Source organism: Cyanistes caeruleus, chromosome 2 (genome assembly GCF_971803275.1).
Source record: "Cyanistes caeruleus chromosome 2, bCyaCae1.hap1.1, whole genome shotgun sequence".
Lineage (NCBI taxonomy): Eukaryota > Metazoa > Chordata > Aves > Passeriformes > Paridae > Cyanistes > Cyanistes caeruleus.
The window spans coordinates 56,494,897-56,515,311 of record NC_141702.1 but is presented as its reverse complement, the minus strand read 5'-3'; the positions used below and the strand labels follow the sequence as shown (position 1 = coordinate 56,515,311).

General features: G+C 42.4%; 1 protein-coding gene across 7 annotated transcripts in view; it reads right to left on the bottom strand.

Annotated features, from left to right (window-relative positions):
- Positions 1 to 17,312: 17,312 nt before the first annotated feature.
- MYB (MYB proto-oncogene, transcription factor) overlaps positions 17,313 to 20,415 on the bottom strand; it is a 28,432-nt gene continuing 25,329 nt past the window's right edge. For all 7 annotated transcript variants that reach the window (XM_086877162.1, XM_086877159.1, XM_086877164.1 and 4 more), the window contains one exon: positions 17,313 to 18,773. In XM_086877162.1, coding sequence (XP_086733288.1) covers positions 18,657 to 18,773 — 117 coding nt within the window. In that variant the 3' untranslated portion in view covers positions 17,313 to 18,656. The remainder of the gene's footprint in view (positions 18,774 to 20,415) is intronic.

Sequence of the window (20,415 nt, the reverse complement as noted above, 5' to 3'; positions counted from 1 at the left end):
CAGTAAGATTTGTGCTAGAGGAAGAGGGAACCAAAGACAAAAATGTAAAGTGACTTTTCAGTTTCATTGCAGAAAAATGTGAAAGGTGACAGGTTCAAAGGAAAACTAAGTGAATCATCAACACACTATATCTGTTTGGAAAAAAAGGTCACCTGAGTGATATTAGCAGAGGTGAAGTGTGTAGGATCAGAAGATTATTACTTCTTCCCAAGTTATGCTGATGAAGCTTCAGCAGGAATACTTTGCATTAATTTTAGGCACTGCATACTGGAGCTGGCAAACAAGCTGAATATGGTTCAGGGAACAGCAGTGGGCATGACAAGAGATTCAGAAACCTACAAAAAATGTGCAAGGGATTGGAACTGTTAGTGTAGAAGAGGAAAGGATTGGGAGACACAATGGGGATGCTTAAGGTTTTTACAGAAAGCAGGAAGTAAGGCAGCTCTGTTCAGTAAAATCTATGCCCATGTTATTTCATTACAAAGCTTATCTATTATTTTTTCTCTCTCATGGAAATGTTTAGTTTTATCTTACAACAGTGTCATGGAGCAAAAAAAATGTATTTCTGGGTTCATTTAAATTATATGATCATGTATTTCCTTTCATTCTCTTTGTTACGTGTACTATTATTAGATGCCTTTTTCTTCCTCTAAAATAGCACTTGTAAGACTCACTTAGATCAGTGTTGGTTCATAACAACCATTCTTTGAGAGGAAAATTGCAGTGAAAATGTTTTATTCATTATCTCCTCTGTCATAAATCTCTAGCTGGAGCAAAAATCCTGACCCTGAATCTTTCTCCAGAACTCATGAGCCCATGGCTATTCAGTTTTCGTAGTGCTTCTCCAGTGATTTATGGCATGACCTTGGGTAAATTGAACCTCCACCTCAATTTCCCTGTCTTTAGCTGAAGATACCAATATTTCTCCTGTGGACAGCCCGAGAGTTAATCTGTGTAAGACTGTCTTGACAATGTCCAGTCCTCAAGCAGAATCTTAAAAGTTTAGCTGTCACATACCTATGACTCAGTAGTTGAAAGGTAGTCTGTATTTATGGTGGGACTAAGTTTTGAGGGTTTGGGGATTTTTAAAGTACTTCTGTAAAATCATTTTTTTCAGTCTTATGGCTTGGAAAGGCAATTTTGATTGTTTTATTTTTGGGGCTGGCACTACCAGGCATGAGAGGAAAAAGCTCTGGAAAAGGCCTTTGTTTGTAAAGGTGGATTACTCAGCTGTAGTTGGACACTGTAACTTGTTACAGTTCACTCTCCTGGCAGCTATAATAGTAGAGCAAGCTCCACTGGAGCTCAAAAAATCTGGAATGGGAGTCTGGCCAGAAAAAACTGAAAGCCTTGAAGTATGTTCCATGGCAAGGAAAGAGAGGTTACTTATCCCCTAAGGTTTCTTGCATCCAAAAGTGATAATTACCATCTAAACAGAGAGAAAAGATAAATGCTGGATAAGCTGGCAAGAAAAGGACCCAAGTTTCTGTCCTCTACAAACAGGAATGCCTGCTCAGTGCATATGATGGTGTCTCAATTTGATAACAGAACAGAAATGTGTTAAAAAGTAGTTGAGGAGACCCTGGTTATTTTACAGAATGTGAGATAATAATGTCCGATCCATAGCTAGGGGGGGTCGTGCTGCAAATCCAGTATTTATCTCAATTGTAAGCACTCCCTGATTAAGGAGTGGAAGTATCTTTACTTCGAAACAGGACCAATAAAAGCTGTGACCACGCAGACTTCTGAAAAATATGCAGACTTATATGATGACAGCAGGTAGAAGATGGTATTTCTGGTGGGTCCTAACCTCGGCACCTTCATTTCATTAATTCACTGAGCCATATGTTTTAACGAAAATAATACTGTGGTACAGTATTACCACAGGGAAATGTCTCGCTATTGAAGAACTTGGCCTTTTCCCTGTCCATTTCTCTTCTTTTGTGATTCCAGTTGGTGAATTGTTTGTTATGTGCTCACATTTTTTCTTCGTGGGGGACTCTTTCTCCACAACTCAGAATCAAGAAGGTTTCTCTTCAGGAAATTAGGTAGTCCGCGAACACAACCATTTGGTGAACAGGAGGGAAACAATAGCCAGGAAATTAACTACACCATGTTACCATATTTTGGTTTTGTTATTTTCCCTACCCTCTCCCATTCCCACAAACTCTCTGAAAGCACCAAATCTACTCCAGGGTGTTAGTCTGAGAAATCACTTTTTGCTTGCTAGTAAAATGTATTTTCTCCATCAGTGTTTTAGTTTCATGCTGCATAGAGTACGTGTGGATTTTATGGCACATGCAATGAATAATCCCACCAACCATTCAAATAATTTGGTTTTGGTGTCAAATGTCGGAAGCTGGACATTTTTTCTAAAGGAGTTGCTGATGCACAGCTGAGTGCACACAATCAGTGCATTTAATTGTCCACAGTGTGCTGCACACTTGTCCCTGAGAAGGCTCCAAAGTGCTGGAGTAGCTTTAGGGGCAACTTTCAGCTCACACCCCTTACCCAGACCAAGCCCCTGTGAACTTCAAAATGTAGAAGTTCTGCAGAATTGTTTTGGAGCTTCACTGCTGGGCAAGCCTTGCTGGAGTCCACGTGAGCTGCTGGGCTCCCCTGCCCTGGAATACCCTGAATGAGGACTCCACTTTACCTCTGCCTGGGGTCTGGCAGCTGGGAGGTGAGACTTTGGAGGGTCTAAACCAGAAGGAGCCCCAAGAGGCTGGGTCTGAGCAGTGCTGGCCCCTTGCCCAGCTCTGTGCAGGCACAGCCCTCGCAGGGTGCCCCTGGGGCGCTGCCCTTGCGCTGCCAGGGCTGCAGAGTCAGAGCGCAACTTTGGAGTCTGGCTCCTCAGCCACTGGTGCCTCGTGTAGGTCATGCTGGCAGCACCTATTGTTCTGGAGCATTTGAAGGGCATCCAAGTTTTGGCATCATTAGATTATTGCCATGGTGCTCGGGCTGCAGAGCCTGTACAATAAAAGAGGTTTTACTTTATGTTCAATCACTATTAGCTGTTATCTGCAGCTTTCATCTAGTCTCCATCAATGAAAGAACAAATAATTTCAGGGACTAAATAGATGTTTGACCATTCAAATATATGCAAAGTGATATGATTTATAAATGGGAGGAAGTTGTTTTGCAAGCCTAGAATTCCATTTGCTGTGGAATTTCCATTTAACAATGTGAATCCAGTTAAATCCTGAAATATTACACTTAAGAGAGCGGGTTTTGTCATACTCCAGCTCCCTTTCAGCTGAAGTCTCCTAATGGCTGATATTTCTAAATGCCATTCCATTTCAATAGAGGGTAATTATCTGTTAATACTATTAACACTGCTGCAAAGAGGAAAACATCAAGCTATCCCCATGATTTTGCTGATTGAAAAAGAAGGAATAGGCTTGAACTGCAACGAGGAAGATTCAGGTAAGACTTTGAGAAAACGTTATGTGAGGAACTGAGAGGTCTGAAGGAACTGGGCATCTCCACCACCAAGCAGTGTTTTCTATTTTTGCAGCCAACAGAATATCCAAGACTTGCTTTTGCAGTCTCCTGGCAAGGGAAATGTTTTCCCTTTCACTGAGTCTGCACATGGCATTCTTCAAAGCGAGGATATGGAAGGCACAACTGGCACAGCCAGGCAAGTGTTACTGCAGCGGAGCCGATGATTGCCAAAGGATTGCATCACAGCCAGGCTTTCCAGCACTTCCAGCCCCGTGGCAGGCTTGTAGCTCTTGGGTCTGGAGGCACCACTTTCCTGGCGCTGCTCCTCGGGCTCAGAGTGGGCGGTTTCGCTGAGGGCCAGGAATGTGACTGCAGCTCAAGGATCCCCAGCTCCGCGCTGGTGAGGTGTTTTGAACTGGTTTGTTTGAGGTGAATCAGGAAGGGCTCAGTAGCTCTGGCACCGGTGCTGGACTCCTGCTGTACCAGCACAACTGAGCATTTGTCCCCTGTTTTCCCCTCTTTCTCCCAGGCCGATGTGTTATTCTCTGTTTATCAAAACTGCCTTATTTACAGAGGCTTGGGCAGAGCTAAGTCTGGGTTTTGTCACAGCTGAAGAGCAGCTGCAGAGTAGCCTTACAAACTCCCCAGCCTGAGAGCTGAGGCACCAAAGGGTGAAGGTAAAAACAAGCCCAGATGTTGCCTGAGTGTTTGACTTCTCTGTCTTGCCATCACTCAGCTTTCAGTGGTGGGTAGGCAGCTGTCAGAATTTGTGACAAATCAGAGGGGCAATTAGCTCTAATTCAAGCTGCTATGGAAAAACTGATGTTGGGGGAAAAAGTAACCTGGACCAAATAAACTTTCTGCAGGGCAAGAAACTGCACTGCTAGTGAGGTTAGACATGCACTCAGCATGTGATGGGAGAAAGGAAAAAAAGGCCAAGTGTGTTTTGAGAGGGGCATTTTGAGACATCAGGTGATGGAAGCAAGAAACAAGGACCTTTCCCTCTCTTCAGCCACTGGGGTGAGCCTGGTCCTGAAGGGCTGGAGGAACCCTTCACTGATGGGTGGATTCCACAGAGGGTGTCAGAGAGCTAAATACACCCTTTTTAATGGCAGCTGCTTAGCTAGAGAGTGAAAAGGAAGCAAATATGTATATAATACTCAAATGGTGACAATGGACATTTTCTTTTTAATGCAAGGAGGTATAAATAGCGGGAATGAGATGAAAATGAGAAGCAAAACTTGGGCTACATGTAAATGGAAAAATCATAACATTGGGATTATGGGATCATCTCCCCAGGGTAGTAGTGGAAGCCTGTAGTTTAGGACTCGAGGAACCAGACAGAGAAGGAGCACGAGGCACCACATTGCGGGAAACAGTCCTGTCTTTTGCACTTGAATTTCCTCATAAGGCTCCTTTGACACCACTTCTCCTTGAGGATCTGAAGGAATATTTAATGTGGACAGCTCAGCCAAACTGCAGCTTTGGGAATTCTTATCTATCCTGAAAGTCTTATCTTTTATTTCAGTTATTTAGATTTGCTGACTTCCCGTCTACAGCGCTTATCCAAGTTTATTGTTCAGTTTTACTATTCCTCGCTTAACAATTGCTCCTTTACTCTTGACGGTGCTTCTTGAGTGATTTCTCTGTTTATCTTTACCACCTTGTTCAGCTGTTAGAAGTAACATGCTAACCTTGGAGGTGTCTCAGCAATCCAAAGATGCAAATTTTTCCCAGCAGATTTGCTGGGTTTTTTTAACTTGCATAACAAAATTTTTACTTGTAGCACAGTTCTGAACTAGATAGGATTCTTGCATTTCTCTACTCATATAATTTTATCCTAGTTTGCATAGCTTTTGGTTTAGCTTTTTTGTTGTTTTTTTTGTTTGTTTTGTTTTGTTTTTATTGTTTTTTTTCTTTTCTCTGCTCCTTTTTAGGCAAAAAAGGGTTAATTAGCCTCAGTAAAACATTGACAGTCACTGGAGGCTGCTGCAACTGAGATGAAAAACAAGACTGCACCTGTATGCTGGCAATTCCAGATAGATTCTGGTCAACTATTTTTCTCTCCTGCTTTGTTCTGCCAGCTGCCTCAGTGCTTTGGATGCAGGTGGAAGGATGGACTTTGCTATCTATAAAAAAATTAAATGGTGAAGACCAACTTCCATCTCACCTCCCCAGGGATCAAAGTGATTGCCACAGAACACAGCAAAGCAGGAAGCAGTCTGCACATGGTCTCCACGTGAAAGAAATAGGCTAAGAAATTTTTCTTTTTTTGCCTCCCTCTTTTCTTTCTCTTAAAAAGAGGGTGCTCTTTTTATTTTTTATTTTTTTTAATTTTTATTTTTTTTCCCAGAAGAGACAGATAAAGCATGGAAGGAATCCCAAACTGGTTGACCATAACTGAAGGAACAAGGCACCACTGTATAGTACACACCCTGCAGTATCACTACTGCAGTTCCTCGATAGAGGAGCTATTGCAGCTCCTCCAATAAGCAAAAGAAAGGCAAAAGATTGCTTGGGAGCTCTGGCTGTATGTCTTGATGTGTGCCTATGAAAGAAGTTCTCCCAGGAACTGTGTAGTTTTATGTCAAAATGTGTCCTTGCATGATGAAAACGAGTAGCCCCACCTACCTATGAAGGTTTCTTCACTGCCTGTTGCAAGCAGCAGGAAACACATGGACTCTTAGAAGGTGCCAGATCTATTCTTACAACAATATTTTGTTATTAAATAATTCTCCTAGCAGCAAATTTTGCTTGTCACAATAGGAAATTCTGGGGGTTGTGTTAAGCTGTGTCTTACAGTCAGGCTCTCTTTGACATTTTTGAGTGGTGCTGTGATAGAATTGAACAGGTAAAGAGCAGTAGTAAGTTCTGAGATATTTAAATGTGAGTAGAACATAAGACATCCAGAATAATAGTCTCCCTGAAAGGGCTTTCAGCAGGGAGAAAACCCCAAAATATCCCCTGGGAGAGTTAAGGAGTTATGCACTGTTTGTGTGGGTTTTGAAAATGGTATCAGAAGGAAAAGACATCTGATTTTTCCCCTCTCTTTCCACTGATATGAACAGGTGCTTAATTTAGGTTGTTTTCTTGCATTGTTGTTGTACATCACATCTCTACAAGCCCACGCCTTCAAAGTGCCATTCAAAAAAAAAAAAAAAAAAAAAAGAAAGAAAAAAAAACAGAAGTTGCTAAATGGAGATCAGTGAGTTACAGCAGCTGAAATTAACCCACATGCATATTGCAATGAAGTGTGTGGGGACTTTGGAGGAGGTAGTTGGGTTGGGTTTTTGTAATTTTATTTTGAGCTGCCTATGACCTTCTAATGCTAATCTGCCTTTAAACAGTGTATATTTATGTGTGTAACATGGGTAGCTGGCTACAAAATAACACTTGGTATTAAGAAAGATTAACTACCTCTCACGTGTCAGGGCATGCAGTACCCAAAAGAAGTTTTTTGTCTCTTCTCCACCGCTGCAGAAAATACTAACCTGGTTTGCAGGTAGTTCTTGCCTGTCCCTAGAGCAGCTGGTACCACCACCTGTGGCGTGTGTGCGAGGCAAAATAGGATAAGAGCTGGATGGAGGATCTTACCTGCTGTAGTACATACACAGTGTGCTCCTGTGCCTCTGTGCTGTTTGTGACGTGCAGAGCCAGTGCCAGCCTCACCTTTGTGCAGGAGGTGTTGCCAGTGCTCGCTTTGCACCGCCACTTCCACAGGCAGTCACAGGACAGCACTCTGTCCCACGTGTGTCCTGCAGTCCTACCCGGGACTGCCCAAGGGTGCACGTGAGGTGATGCTTTCTGCTGCAGAGAAAATCAAAGTCTGTGATATCTTTGCATTAGCAAAACCATTGATCTAAGAGGCTGTATCAGGCAGCCTAATAAAAATATTGCTCTCCTCGTAAACCTTGTCTGACTCTGTAGTAAATGAGTTACTTTTCCTGATAGCTGATGAGAATTTGCTTGGTGCTTGAATGGGTTTCTGAACTTTCTATCCACACCATGAAGTTTTATCTTGTGTTTGGAAGAATATTGGCATCATTAAGATAAATGGCTCACTGTTTCTCCTTGGTTGGGAGAGTTCCATAAAACACTTGGTATCCTATTCATACTCCTTGTTTTCCATCCAGATGCATTAGTAATAGTTAATTTTGTCTTAAAAAGGATGAATTTAAGGTTATGTTTAGTGTCTGCATTTTTAACCAGAGGTGCTATTTGTAAACAGGTGATTTTACACTGTTGTGAGCTCATACTTGACATAATTTTCAAGTTATTTCAAGTTGTTCTCCAATGCAGACACGTGTTCAGTATAAGTGCTGTAGTCTGTGTAAAATGGTGGAGCTGAAACCTGAAATACTCTAATCTGTCAGCAAATAGTGGTAACAGGAGAGTGAATGCTCATTGCTTGAACAAATGAGCAAGATTTTACCTCAAATGGACTGAGCTTGAAAGGCAAGTGTGATTTCCTGAAGAGAGCTTCTTTCTTGCTTTTTAGATGCACAAACTTTGGATGGGTCCAGTGAGTGGAGAAGGCCTGAGCTGGAGGCTCTGTTGTTTTGCTGTTAGCTTTTCCCTTGGCAAAGCTTTGGGTTTAGCCCACATTTACTGGGCTTGGATGTGGGGATGGGCTGGGAATAGCATCTAAAGGTGTGTGTTTTGTAGTGTGAATGCAGAAATGTTCCTGGCATGCAAGTGGTACTGGCCATGTCCGATGATGAGGAAGGGTTTGATACTCCACCTACTGAGCACGCTAATGGATTCCCTAGTTTAGCCCTTTGTGCTTTACACATTTTCTTCTCTCCTATGAAATATTAAGATTATTTTCTAGGCAGAAATCCTGGAGCTACTAATGTCATCCTTGACACACTGAAAATGAAACCTGATCGTTCAGTCTTGGATCCCTGCAGAAACTTACGCAAGACTTTTTGTGTAATGAAATACCTCATTACCATACTGCAACAAAACTGTGTTCAGCAGTAATAACCAAATCCATAGGAATGTAAAAATGCCACAATGTTGATTTTCAATATTAGAAATTACATAATGACTTAACATAAAGGGGCTACCATAGCTCTTTGAATACTAAAATAAGAACAAATGAAAGTGCCATATCACTTTCTCTGCCAAAGGTTTGTTTTAACCGTCAGAAGACAGCAGTGCACAACCATTACTTATTTTCTTTAACAGTATTCACCTCTGAGGCTTCCTTCCATGTGGGAAAAGTATTAGTGATATGATATGACATGATATATTGGATATATGTTATATCTAAGTGATAAGAAGCTGTGTTATCTTTCAGTCCCAAAGTACAGAGGTTTCTGAAGTACTGAAACAGTATAGAGGTGCTGAAACAGCAGAGGTGTTTCTGAAGAGGTTTCAGAGACCTCATCCCTGTCTTTGCTCTAGCTGCAGCTCCCTTTTAATGCTACTGAACTATTTCAGTTGCCTTAATATGATCAGATATGAATACGAGGAATAAATGCTGATCTTCATGATGAACTAAGTGCCTAAAATATAAATAAGTGTGGTTAGTGAAGCTTTGCCTATATTAATATGCTTGCTCATTTTACCTGTGCTTAATGCAGAAGGGCATTCTGCATATCTGTTCAGTAAAGGCATTTGCATCTTTTCAATTACTTTTCTTAAATGTAAACTATTGGTGTCAAATGTTGCCCATCTTTTGAATAATCAAAAGGTAAAAGTTATCATTTAAAGTATAAATTAAAAGATCATTAAGGCTTGGGAGTGCAGTACTTCAAAGTTGAGGGAGTCAGAACTGAGGTTTGACATGCAATTAATTCTCCCTCCCCTCACTCCCCACTTTTCTGTGTATTCATTACAATACTAATCTTAATTACACAGTCACATTTATGTGTGTGCACACACTCATGCACATATTTACACCTGGCTCCTAGCCAGGAATTCCCTTTGCTTCCAGCTTGCCTTTACACCCCCCTTGCCCCGCGTCGCTCCACGTTGGTGTTGGGTAACCTCGTCCTTGCCCTGCAGCAGGCTAGGTGTGGAGCAGCAGGAGGGACCAAGGTGTGACATTGCACTGGCCCTACAGCCCAGAGCAGGGTGGTGGATGCAGCCCCTTCCCCTCAGAGTGGTGATGTGTCCTGACCAGGAGGGGATCTGACAAACAGAGGGGAGCCCCTGGTGCTCCTGTGCCAAGTGAAATGCGCAGGGGACATGACTTGGTCAAGTTTATATGAATCCTCATAGGAATAAGAGTCACAAATCACACTCCTGCCTAAAATTTGGAGTCCCCAGTCCACAGCGTAAAGCCAGGAGAGTTTCTTAATTGAAACCAATATACGAATGTTTAATCTGATTATTATGGTTTGGGACCAAATGACAGTGGGGAGCCTAAATGGGTTTTTAATCACAGTATATGCAATGCAAAACAAAAAGTCAGTTAAAGTTCACAGACTCATGCTATGCTAACTAGGCCTACCAGGGCAAGGAAAAACGAGTTTTCCTCAACCTCATTCTCAGAAAGGGCTGAACTGTTTTTGATATAACTTTTTTTTTTTTTTCTTCGACATTTCTCTTTATTTGTTTTCCATTCTAGAGTGTGTGCTCTAGTCATTCTCCTACCTGTGGTTAGTGCTATTCAAAGAAGACACACTGTAACTGAAACTCTGAGTTCCTCCAGCTAGTCCAGTACCACCTCCATTGTCTGAGAATCCTGAAAATAGTTAAAAATAAACATGTTTTTCAAAGTGGACAAGGCTGCATTACTAAAATCAGAGAAAAAAAAAATCTTAGCTAAGAAGAGTTTGGGTTTTCATCAGAGCCATGTACATGGCTAACTACCCTGAAACATGGTGATAATGTAGGTAAATATTTTTCTACTGAAGAACATTCACCAGGTACATTTTTGGCTGAATATCAGCAATTTTGTGGTGGGGGATGATTGTGCAAGGTGTATGAAGATGCAGATGGTTCAGTCTTCCCTGTGCATAGAAGAAGCATCTGACTGAAGTGTCATGTCTGGAGCATTATAAAAAGTTATAATTTTTTTTTTAAATCTTAAGCAGTGGCTTGCACAAGCCTAAAATAATCAGGGCTCAGACTATTCATGTTTTGCAGTATTTTTAGCAGCCAATAAGTAATCAGCATGTCTTTTTTCGCACAACCTAGATGAACAATTCTGAAAAATAAAGCTGTGTCACAGATTACACCGGTCCCAATGAGAATGCAGCAGTTGTGCAGCCCTGAAAGCTGTGGATTCTCTGAAACTCGAACCACGGTGGGAGGCCAGACATTCACAGGATGTCCTGGAGCCTCTGATTTTTTTCAGTCAAACTTTCTAAGTCCCCCTGAAGAAGATGGGTGCAACACAAGTTGACCAAGCATGTTGTCCGATCAGCACGGACAGCTGTGGCTTTAAACAATGACAGCCATTGTTAGGTCAATTTTAAAGTAGGTCCTTAAAGTTAATGTGATTATGCAAATGTTGCCCTAACTACCATGGCTGTCTTATATCCTTCACAAATGAGTGCATTGTCACTTTTCATTATGTGCATACAGTCCTGGTGGTTTGGTGGTATCATTGTATCTCTTGGAAATGCACCATGTAAAGGCCATTCACTGTTGGCACTGCATTGTGCTTTCCCCCAAGCAGACCAACCTTGACCCACAAATGAGGGTGGTAGAGATTTTCAGGCCAAAACCTGCGTGTGTTATTCACATGATTACTCCCATTGACTTGGCTGGAAACTCTTGCAGCAGGCATGGAAGAATTAGGTTAAAATATGGTTGTGAAATTAAGTCCAGTCCACTCTAAACCATGATGTATCTGAATCAACCTCTGGCAACCTTACTTCTAAGATAAAAGGTTTTATGTTAAATCATTTGCAGCATGAGTTGAAAAATTAACACATTATGCATCCGGGGGAAAAAACCCCAAACATGTCAGACAATTTCTGTGTATGGTTTTTTTTCCATGGTGACTTTATGCTTATTATTATTAATTTGATTTTAACCATGAAATACCCTTTTACAGGTAAAAAAGATCACAAATGAGGAAGCTGAGAAATCTCAGGATCTGTGTGATCTGGAAGGTGGTAGATTTCAGACGACTCATCAGTTGGGGGACATGACTGATTTCAGACTCTTGGTTGCATTGCTTTCAATGAAAACCAGTGACTTGCAGTTTCAGTTCTCATCACAGAAGATGTTCTCACAGCAATCTCTTGTTTGGATGGTTTTCTCTTTTTCTGGGTGTGGAGTCTGATGTTTGTCTGAGTTCTGTCCTCAGTGAGTTTTTGTTCTGGTGGACAAGAGACTCCATAAAGCAAGCATGTGATACACCTAACCTATAATAGATTCAGACTGCTGGTTGGGATTTGAGCCTGCTCAGTAAAATATCCTTCCTTTATTTCTAACAAAATGCACTAAATATATATAATAGATATAACAGAGAGAGAGAGAGAGATTTGCATGCACTTACTTAACATGAGTAAAGGGAAAATCATCACCTTTCAGGGAAGCCCTTTGCTGACTTGCAGCAGCTGTCTTACAAACACAAACTTCCTCAGCAGATTCAAGGACTTGGAAACTGCAAGGGCAGCAGACTCTGTTGCTTGGTTGTGCTATTCTACATGCAGCTTCTCAAAACATCCTCATCACTGCATCCTCATCACTTGAACATTGCTCCAGAACTAGGGTGTCCTTGGCCAGCCTGAGTGTTTCAGTCAAAAGAAATCTGGTCAGTCCAAACCTACACATGTAGCAGCTGGGATCTCCTTCTTTCACAGAGCCTGGTTTTACTGGAAAGGTTGGATTAGGGTGTGGAAACCTGCTTTGGTGGAGCAAGACTGAAGCTGCAGCACCCTCAGCACGGTCTTCAAGAGAGTACAGGGTTGCCTTTGGGACATTGAGCCTACTGGAAAAGTTCCTGTGCTCTAGACAAAAGTGGATTTCTGTTACTGGAAATCCTTTGGAAAAAGTTAGTTATGGATGTTAAAGAGGAAAGCAGGACAGCTTGTATCACTGACAGCAAGGCAAATGAAGGAATCAAATAAATTTCCACACTCACTCTGTTCAATCTGTCACATAAAAACCAAGTTGCTCCATTGATCAGCTGCAAGAGATGATGGCAATAAGTATTTTTTGGATGACAGACAGCACAGCAAAACTTGGTAGTGACAAAAATGAGGGGGGACTGCTGAACTGATCCAGCATCTCATTTTAATCATCATGCTTTTGCGTGGCAAAATTGTGGTTCAGGTGTGTGTTGGGTTCAGTCTTCCCTGGTCACGCTGGGTCTGGCTCTGAGACCCAAAGAGTAGCTACTCCAGCTGGCTGAAATGAGAGTTTGTACTAGAAAGCCCTGGGTTTCAGAGCAGTGATGAAGGAGTGACTCGGTGGCATCAGTTCTGTAGCTTATCACCATGCAAGCTGCATTTGTATTTGTTATGGGTTTTCTGTTAAAGGATGTGGCCACAAATCAGAGGTTGGCAAGAAAAGGATTACTCTAACCTCTTTGATTAAAGAAAGTTCAGGGTGTTTCTGTGCTGGAGCATATCACCTCCAGCGAAAGGCTCTTGTGTCCCTCCCTGACTGGAGGATGCTGCTCGAGATACAATCGGAGCTCGCTGCTCAGTGAAGATGATCCTGAGCCTGGGGATACCAAGGGAACCACTCTGAGTGTGTGGGGCCTCTGCTGAGTGGGAGTGGCAGGAGCACATCAGCCATGGGCAGGGAAATGTTCCATGTCTTTAGTCCTGGCCAAGTATGGGCTTGGGTTCACTGTTGTTATGGAGACCAGAGACTTTTATCAATCCTTCCCCTGCAGTGTTTGGGCCTGAGCCCCATCAGGGGTGTGCGCCTTGGTGAAACAGAGATGAAGACGGTAGGGGTGCAGAGGGGATGGGCAATATGAGCAGAGCAGAAAACAAAAGCAAAGTATCTTCTCTTTTCTTTATTATTTCACTGTATTTTAGGCCTTTGACTACAGCAAACCACAGCTGTTTCTTAGTTTATTTTTTTGGTGCAAGAAGGCTTGGCTGAGCAGGTAGGAGCTCTAACCTCTTGCAGATTTCCATTTCCCAGCGGCAGCACAGGCTAGCAGCACTTTTATCTGTACAGGGAGGCTGAGCCAGCACCTGAGAGGTCTCTGCCTTGAGCTGGTAGGAACACAGATATCAAAACCCCATCACTGAAATAGTGATAGCCTGCCTGCACCTTCAGATAACTCCTGTGCCGATGTACACTGATGAGAGCTAATGAAACATGAGAGGCAGCGGGCAGGAAAACACACCTGCAGGCACCCTTTGAAGGCTCTCTGGGGGCTCACTGTGTCAGGAGGGCCACGGCAGGCTTGCAGCTGGGCTGGCAGGAACCGGGAGATGCAGAGGTGGTCTCTATGGTTAGTGTAGAAACCTGTCTGGGGAGAGCTTCCTGAAACTTTCTTCTTCGTCTTCTTCGCTTCTCTGACAGATGTGTGCACAGAGCACGTCCTGGAGCTGTGGTGATGAGTAGTGATTGAATCGAGGGGTAAAAGTTGTCTTCCCCCAAAATGAAATTTCCTTGGCTGTAAGTGGAGCCAGGCTGCAAAAGTGGATCTGCACAGTCTGAGAAGTACAGCCTGTTTTAGGAAAACAATTAAAAAGTCAGCAACTATTCTGATACTCAAATGGATTGGAAAAATGCCTTCTAGAAATGTCATGTATCAAGAGGGATTGTAAAAAACAAAAACAAACTCAACAACCCGATCACCAGTAATTTATGGAAAAATACTAGCAGAGTGAATACATTTTGCAGCCCTTAACAATGAGCTGTTTAACCACTGCCAACTTGCAAACACAGCTGAAGGCAGAATTTGGACCTCTCTGGTCTGTCTTCATTATCTCACCTCCATCAGTCACTGAGAGCAAAAGAGTCACAAACAAGTTTATGCTGGTAGCGGGGTCTTCAGTGAAAACTGCTGAGACATCAAAGTCAAGTTCAAAGAAAAGAGGCAAACAAAGGGAACAAGTGCATTTGGTCAGGAAACATGACTTCCTTTTGAATTAAGACATTAGACTGGAGACTGAAAGATGTGACCAGTGTCTTTCCTTGGCCACCCAGGCAGAACTCCACTATTGCTCCTGAGCAACATCTGCTCTCATGACAGACTCCATCCATGCTAGGAAACAAGGACACAGGCAAAATGCAGACCAGAAAGAAAGAACCATTCTTTCCCGAACAGAAATATTTTTAACATGCTCCTTTAACACAAAACAAATCAACAACCAACAAAAAAATCCAAAACAGAAAGAAAACCCCAACACATTTTAAATAGATTTCTAGGAACAAGCCTTTTGTTCTGTGCTTTGCCATCACACCTGTCTCAGATCAGGAATGAGGCAGAGATACAATTAAATGTGGCAGGAGTAAGAGGAGGTTGTGATTATGATGCTCCTGTCACAATGTTACAGAAATATCCTTCGCCTATGTGCCTGCCTGTGTGGGCTCGAAGGAGAGCTGATTGCCATTGATTTATCTGGCACGGCTAAGGATCAAGATGATAAATACAGAGGAAAAAAAAAACCTCCTGGCTTTTTTGAAGGATCACTCTATGCTACGGAATATTCAATGCTGTGCTTGCTCTCTGCTTTACCCTCGGCAGATTTATTTTGGCTCCTAACTACAAAGCCCTCTTTCATTCAAGCTCTAATATTTTCTCCCAAACCAATTCAAACTCTGGCCATTTTTCAGTTTAGGTTTCTAGCTGTCACATGGGTCAGACCTGTGAGAGTTGACCCCCCAGCCTGCATAGAAGGATGAAGAATGACAGGGAATTATCTGGGAAACACCTCACATTCTGGTACTTTTCATTATTTTTTGCCCTGGCTCCTTTGCCTCTTCATTTTTAATTAGTGGCACATGCTGAAATGATAATTTAAATTCTTCACAGAAATCAAAAGAATTCCCGCTGACAACTTTATTAAGTTGTAATTACAGAGGATAAAAAGGTTAATAGGAATTTGAGCCAAATATCTACTCTCCATTAAATGAGAACTTGACTGAACCTGCTTTCCCTTCATTTTGGTAGGTTACTCTAGGTTTAAACAGGCCCAGGATGGCCACACATCTGTGCAAAGGGCCACTGCTGGGTCAGGTAGCAGTCACCAAACCATTCACATGGACTCCTCTCAGGACAGCTCTTGCCTGACTGGCTCAAGATGGAATCTGCCAGAGATGTGGGACTCCTCTTGGGCCTCTGGAAGATGTGTATTTCAGACAGTGAGAAGAGCAGGGTTCACACGGGGTATTTGTGTGAGAAAGATGTGCAGGAGGTGGAACTTTACTGCGAAGGAAGTGTAGCCACTATTGGTAGAGGGAAAATAATCAGTTTCCTGGGTCTAGCATCCAAAGAAAGCCTCTTCCTTCACCCATGCTGGGCACCACATTCATGCAGAAACATACACAAACTGGCCTGAATCTGCTGAGTGTTTTGCATTTTCAGTGAAACAAGAAACAGGGAAAATAACCATTAGATGTAAGCGCACCCATCAAGAAGACAATTATTGTAATAGTTATGTGAGTTTAAAATGGATTTTAAAGCAACAGAGGGTGTAAGGGGAAAAAAAAAGCCCACTCCTTTTTCTGGGCACCTGCAGGCTGAGCTTCCATGGTTCCCAGCTCTGGGATAATAGTCTATTTAAACTCAGCCAGGATCTGTGAAGTTACCACTGGAGCCGTACAAGGCAGGAGTTTTGCCTTGAAGTCCTGTGGTAAGCTTGGCGTTTCTTTTTCCTTTTTTTTCTGTAAAAGCTGTAATACATTGCCTAAGCCGTGTGGCATGCCTCAAGGCAGGCCTTTCCCTCTTCCCGTGCTGCACACCACTGAGTCCCCCAGGGCCCTCACATCTTGCACAAGGTTTTCTCTGGCCAAGGCAGGGGCTCCTGCAGCCTTCCCCTGCTCCGGCATCCACGCCTGGCCCCAGGTCCTGCTTGTGGAAACCGCTGGGAGCCTGCCTTGGGGCTCTCCCTGGCCCCCAGTGCTGGGCTGAGAGCCCAAAAAGCACAGGAGGGATGAATGAGGAGCACACAAAACAACCTGGAGGGGGCTTCAGCTGGGAGGGGCTGGGTAAGGAGCAAAAAGGTCTGGAAGGCACCTCTGGGGCTCAGCACACCCATGGCCTCTCCTTCATCACAGAACCGATGTCTGCTCTCATGAATATCAGCGTAACTTCGAAGCATTTGCATCAACTTACATTTCAGCAATTTATTTTCAAGCTACTCAATAAAATGCTTTTTTTTCTTTTCTGACAGGATGCCTTTTATTTGTTTGTTTGTTTTGTCAGGAATTGCTTTTATCTCTAGCCTTCCTGGGGCTGAAAGTCCCTCAGCACGTCAGCTGTGTGAGGCTCTTGCAGGTCTGTCCAATTATTTGCTGTGAAGCACAGTGCACCAGGGTTTCAAAGCACATTCTCACCTCTCTTTTCTTAAGACAAGCATGAAAACAGCCTGTTCTACAGTTACAAGAACTCCAGAATATTTTTCTCTTATTCAATTGGTTCCTGACCTGGTTGTCCTTAGTTGAAAAAATAAATTAGCCAGCATTGTGGGATAAGGGCAGTTTTGCACAAAAGGTGCAGCGAGTCTCCCACTGACTGAAGCTGACCTGGACTTTGGTGTCAATAGAGATGTGCTCTGAGACCACAACTGAGCTCAGGACTGGCTGTTTTGTGCTGTCTTCTCTCCACTTCCTTAACAATCAATGAGAACCGAGGATTTTGAGGCTATGATGTGCAAAACTCTATTCCTTGCTTATCTAGGTGTGCTGGGAAAAGCCTTCTTGGCTTGGTTGTTGCCTTTAACACCACTGCCAAAAAACTGAAGACAAATAAGATTAGGAGGCCATGCAGGTTTAAGTAAAAAAGAACACACTTTATTTATCTACAAGGCAGTACATTGTTGTATAAAAAATTAAGTGCAGATAAAGCTGCACCAAATGCTATTAAGGCAGCAAAGTCAGAGGCTCTTATAAAAACACCAAAAAAAATTTAAAAAAAATAAAAAATAAAATCAGTGTTTTGCCATATCAGTAAAGATCTGATATGGCAGTACAAAGAACCATGTATTTCTAAGAACCTGATTCGGTACACAAGACCCAAGTTAGGGAACAACTAGCTAGACATGGAACAAAAGAGACAACATGAACAAGACAGTGTTCTCCCAAACATATGAAGGTGCAATGCATGCTGTTACAAACCAAAGAGAAACAAAACAACACATCCACACAAATAAAAATCTCCCAAGAACAGTGTTCAAAAATATTGCTCGTAAAAAAAAAGGGGAAAAAAATATAAATGATGTAAAAAAAATTAAAACAAAAAAATCTGAAATGCTAGTGCATAGTCAATTAGCTAACATCAACATTTGTTTTTTTCCATATAAAGCTCTACTGCTCCTTTTACACTAGCAGCAAGTCTACACGCTAAGGTCTGTAGCAGCAAAACACAGTATTCATTTGGCATTTACAAAATTAAATTACTGAATAAAAATATAATTTTTCTGATAAATCTATGTTTCATACAGTAATATTTTTTAAAGCAAGCTAATTACCCACCCCCCCCCCAACAGAAACACACAATGTATAATGGCCTAGAACCAAAACAGAAAGGAGTTTTTTCAAGAGGCATGGATGTTTGAGCATTCACGATCTTGATCAGCTTTCCCCTTTTGCACAGACAAGCGTTTGTAGTAATGCTTTTCACTTCGGTATTCTACACCAATTCATTTTGTTCAGTGATTTAAAATACATCTGTTTGAGTACCTGCTCTTTTATTATTAAAAAACAAAATTAAAAAAATAATAAAAAAAAAAAGAAACAAACTAAACCCCACCCCTGGCTAGCACATCACTGAAATAACAATACTGGTGTATTAAGTCTGCTTGATCTCAAAAAGTACAAGAAAAATTATCTTTATTATAAGACTGCACTTAAGATCATTAATTACTGATTCAAACTCAATACCTAATAATTTAGGCAAGTATCCTTAAAAAAACACAACTCTTAAGTTGGGTGAAATCCAACAAGAATATATATGCTGAGTGACTAAATGCACTTTGTGCTGCTCCCAACTGTTGTACCACAACAAAGATAGGCTCTTCTCCCATTCATGAAAAGTTCTCATGTAGAGGAACAGGAATTTCCCATGGAGGTGAAGTGTTCTCAAAACCATAATGCTTCTCTGTGTGTCGACCCTTTCACATCACCAGAGTCCGGGTGGGGAAGGTGGCCATGTATTTGCGTGCCTGATCTGTCAGAGCCATCTGATCCTCGATCTTCCCGCAGGACGCTGACTCCCAGGCGTTGTTCAGATGCTAAATTAGAAGAGAGAGAGATTTATTTTCAATGCTGTGTGACTTATCCATAGTCCCAGCCAAAGCTGGGCCCTCTCACAATTAACTGTTTCGTGAACAGGCAGTGGGATTTTGTCCTGTTCCCCTAAAAACTGAAATCTCAACACAACAGGCAAAAAAATGTCACCCTGACTTCTCAGCTAGCAACCACAGGGGCAGATAGACCAGATGATCTGCAGAGGGGACACCACAAGAGATCCAAACTTTCCTGCTTCTCTCTCAGGCAGTTGATATATAGTTGATATATAGGCAGTCTATAAGGCCACTTCTACAGCCTTGCCTTTAATTCTTTGGAAAGGTCTAAATGAGAATGTACTTGGCAGGCGAACTTTATGGTCAACGGAGCACAGACAGGCTACAGCCCACAGTTAAAATATTCAGTGTTATGACCACGCACAAATTCCTGCTGGACCTCCATTCTAAAAATACAGCTGCTCTGTCCTGGAGTTCCCTGAAAGGCCCTGACGACCTCGACAGCCTGACCAGTGCTGCTGAGGATTCCCGCGCTCCAAGCTGCTTTCACCTGTGTGCAGCGATCAGCGCCCGCCCAACAGCTCAGCTCCTCTGGCAAAGGAGGAAGGGGGGGCTGACTCTCAGCAGAAACAGCTTTTTAATTATCGTGTAAGCCATTTCACTTCTTGTGGTATTTATGGAGGTTGCAGACAGCATTTAGTATAATGCTAAAATGAGATAAACCTATCTGCAGAGCGCTGTGTGTGCTGTATTTATTTACTCACTACACATGAGACATTTCTCATTGCCTTGAGCTATAAACAGCAATGAAATTTCAAAGCTCCTGGAATTTACCAGGATACGCACTTTTATTTTTTTCTATTGAACTCTCTCACTTAACCAGTGTGTCTGCCTTTCCACACTGAAATTTTCTCTAAGACTGAATAAAACCTCTATCATCATGTAGTTAGCTGTACAAATACTCTGCATTCCAAAAATGCACACAATTGTGCTTATCTTTCCACAAGGGGATCCCAGTACTGCTAAATATTGAGAAGGTGTATGCTCAAGATTCACCAGTAAAGACAAAAGAGGAGAAACCTTTCTCTGTTCTCCATCGCATTCGAAAAGGATCATCTTTGCAGTACAATACCTACATTGCTCAAAGAAATGTCCAAAGCCCTCCCAACCTCTAGGACACTGGATGAATCATAATTAGTGGACTGCAAACCATCTGCTAAGAGCAGAACTGTCCTGGCGTGCCCATGGCTCTCTCTGCCAGCTTCTAGTTGCTAACTTCAACTTCTAGTTGTTAACTTTGCAAGAGGATCCTTACATTATTCTCTGGCCTAAATGTTTACAGAATGCTCTTCTGACTGTAAACAGTGTTATCTGAGACATACAGATAGTAAAAGGCTGGGCAGCTATGAAATACAGATAATTTCACATAACATGCCCTAATCAGGGCACCAGTACAAACACAGGGACCGAGGTTCCTGCCTTGGAGGGCTTACAGTCTAAAAGGGACAAACCCAGTGAATAACAAAGCAAGCATGTTAGTCCTCTGCAAACTTCTGCTGGGCTTCCCTAGACACAGCTTTCTCTTCTCTGTAGAGAAGGTCCAAATGCTGCCTCTTCTCCTGAATGCCAA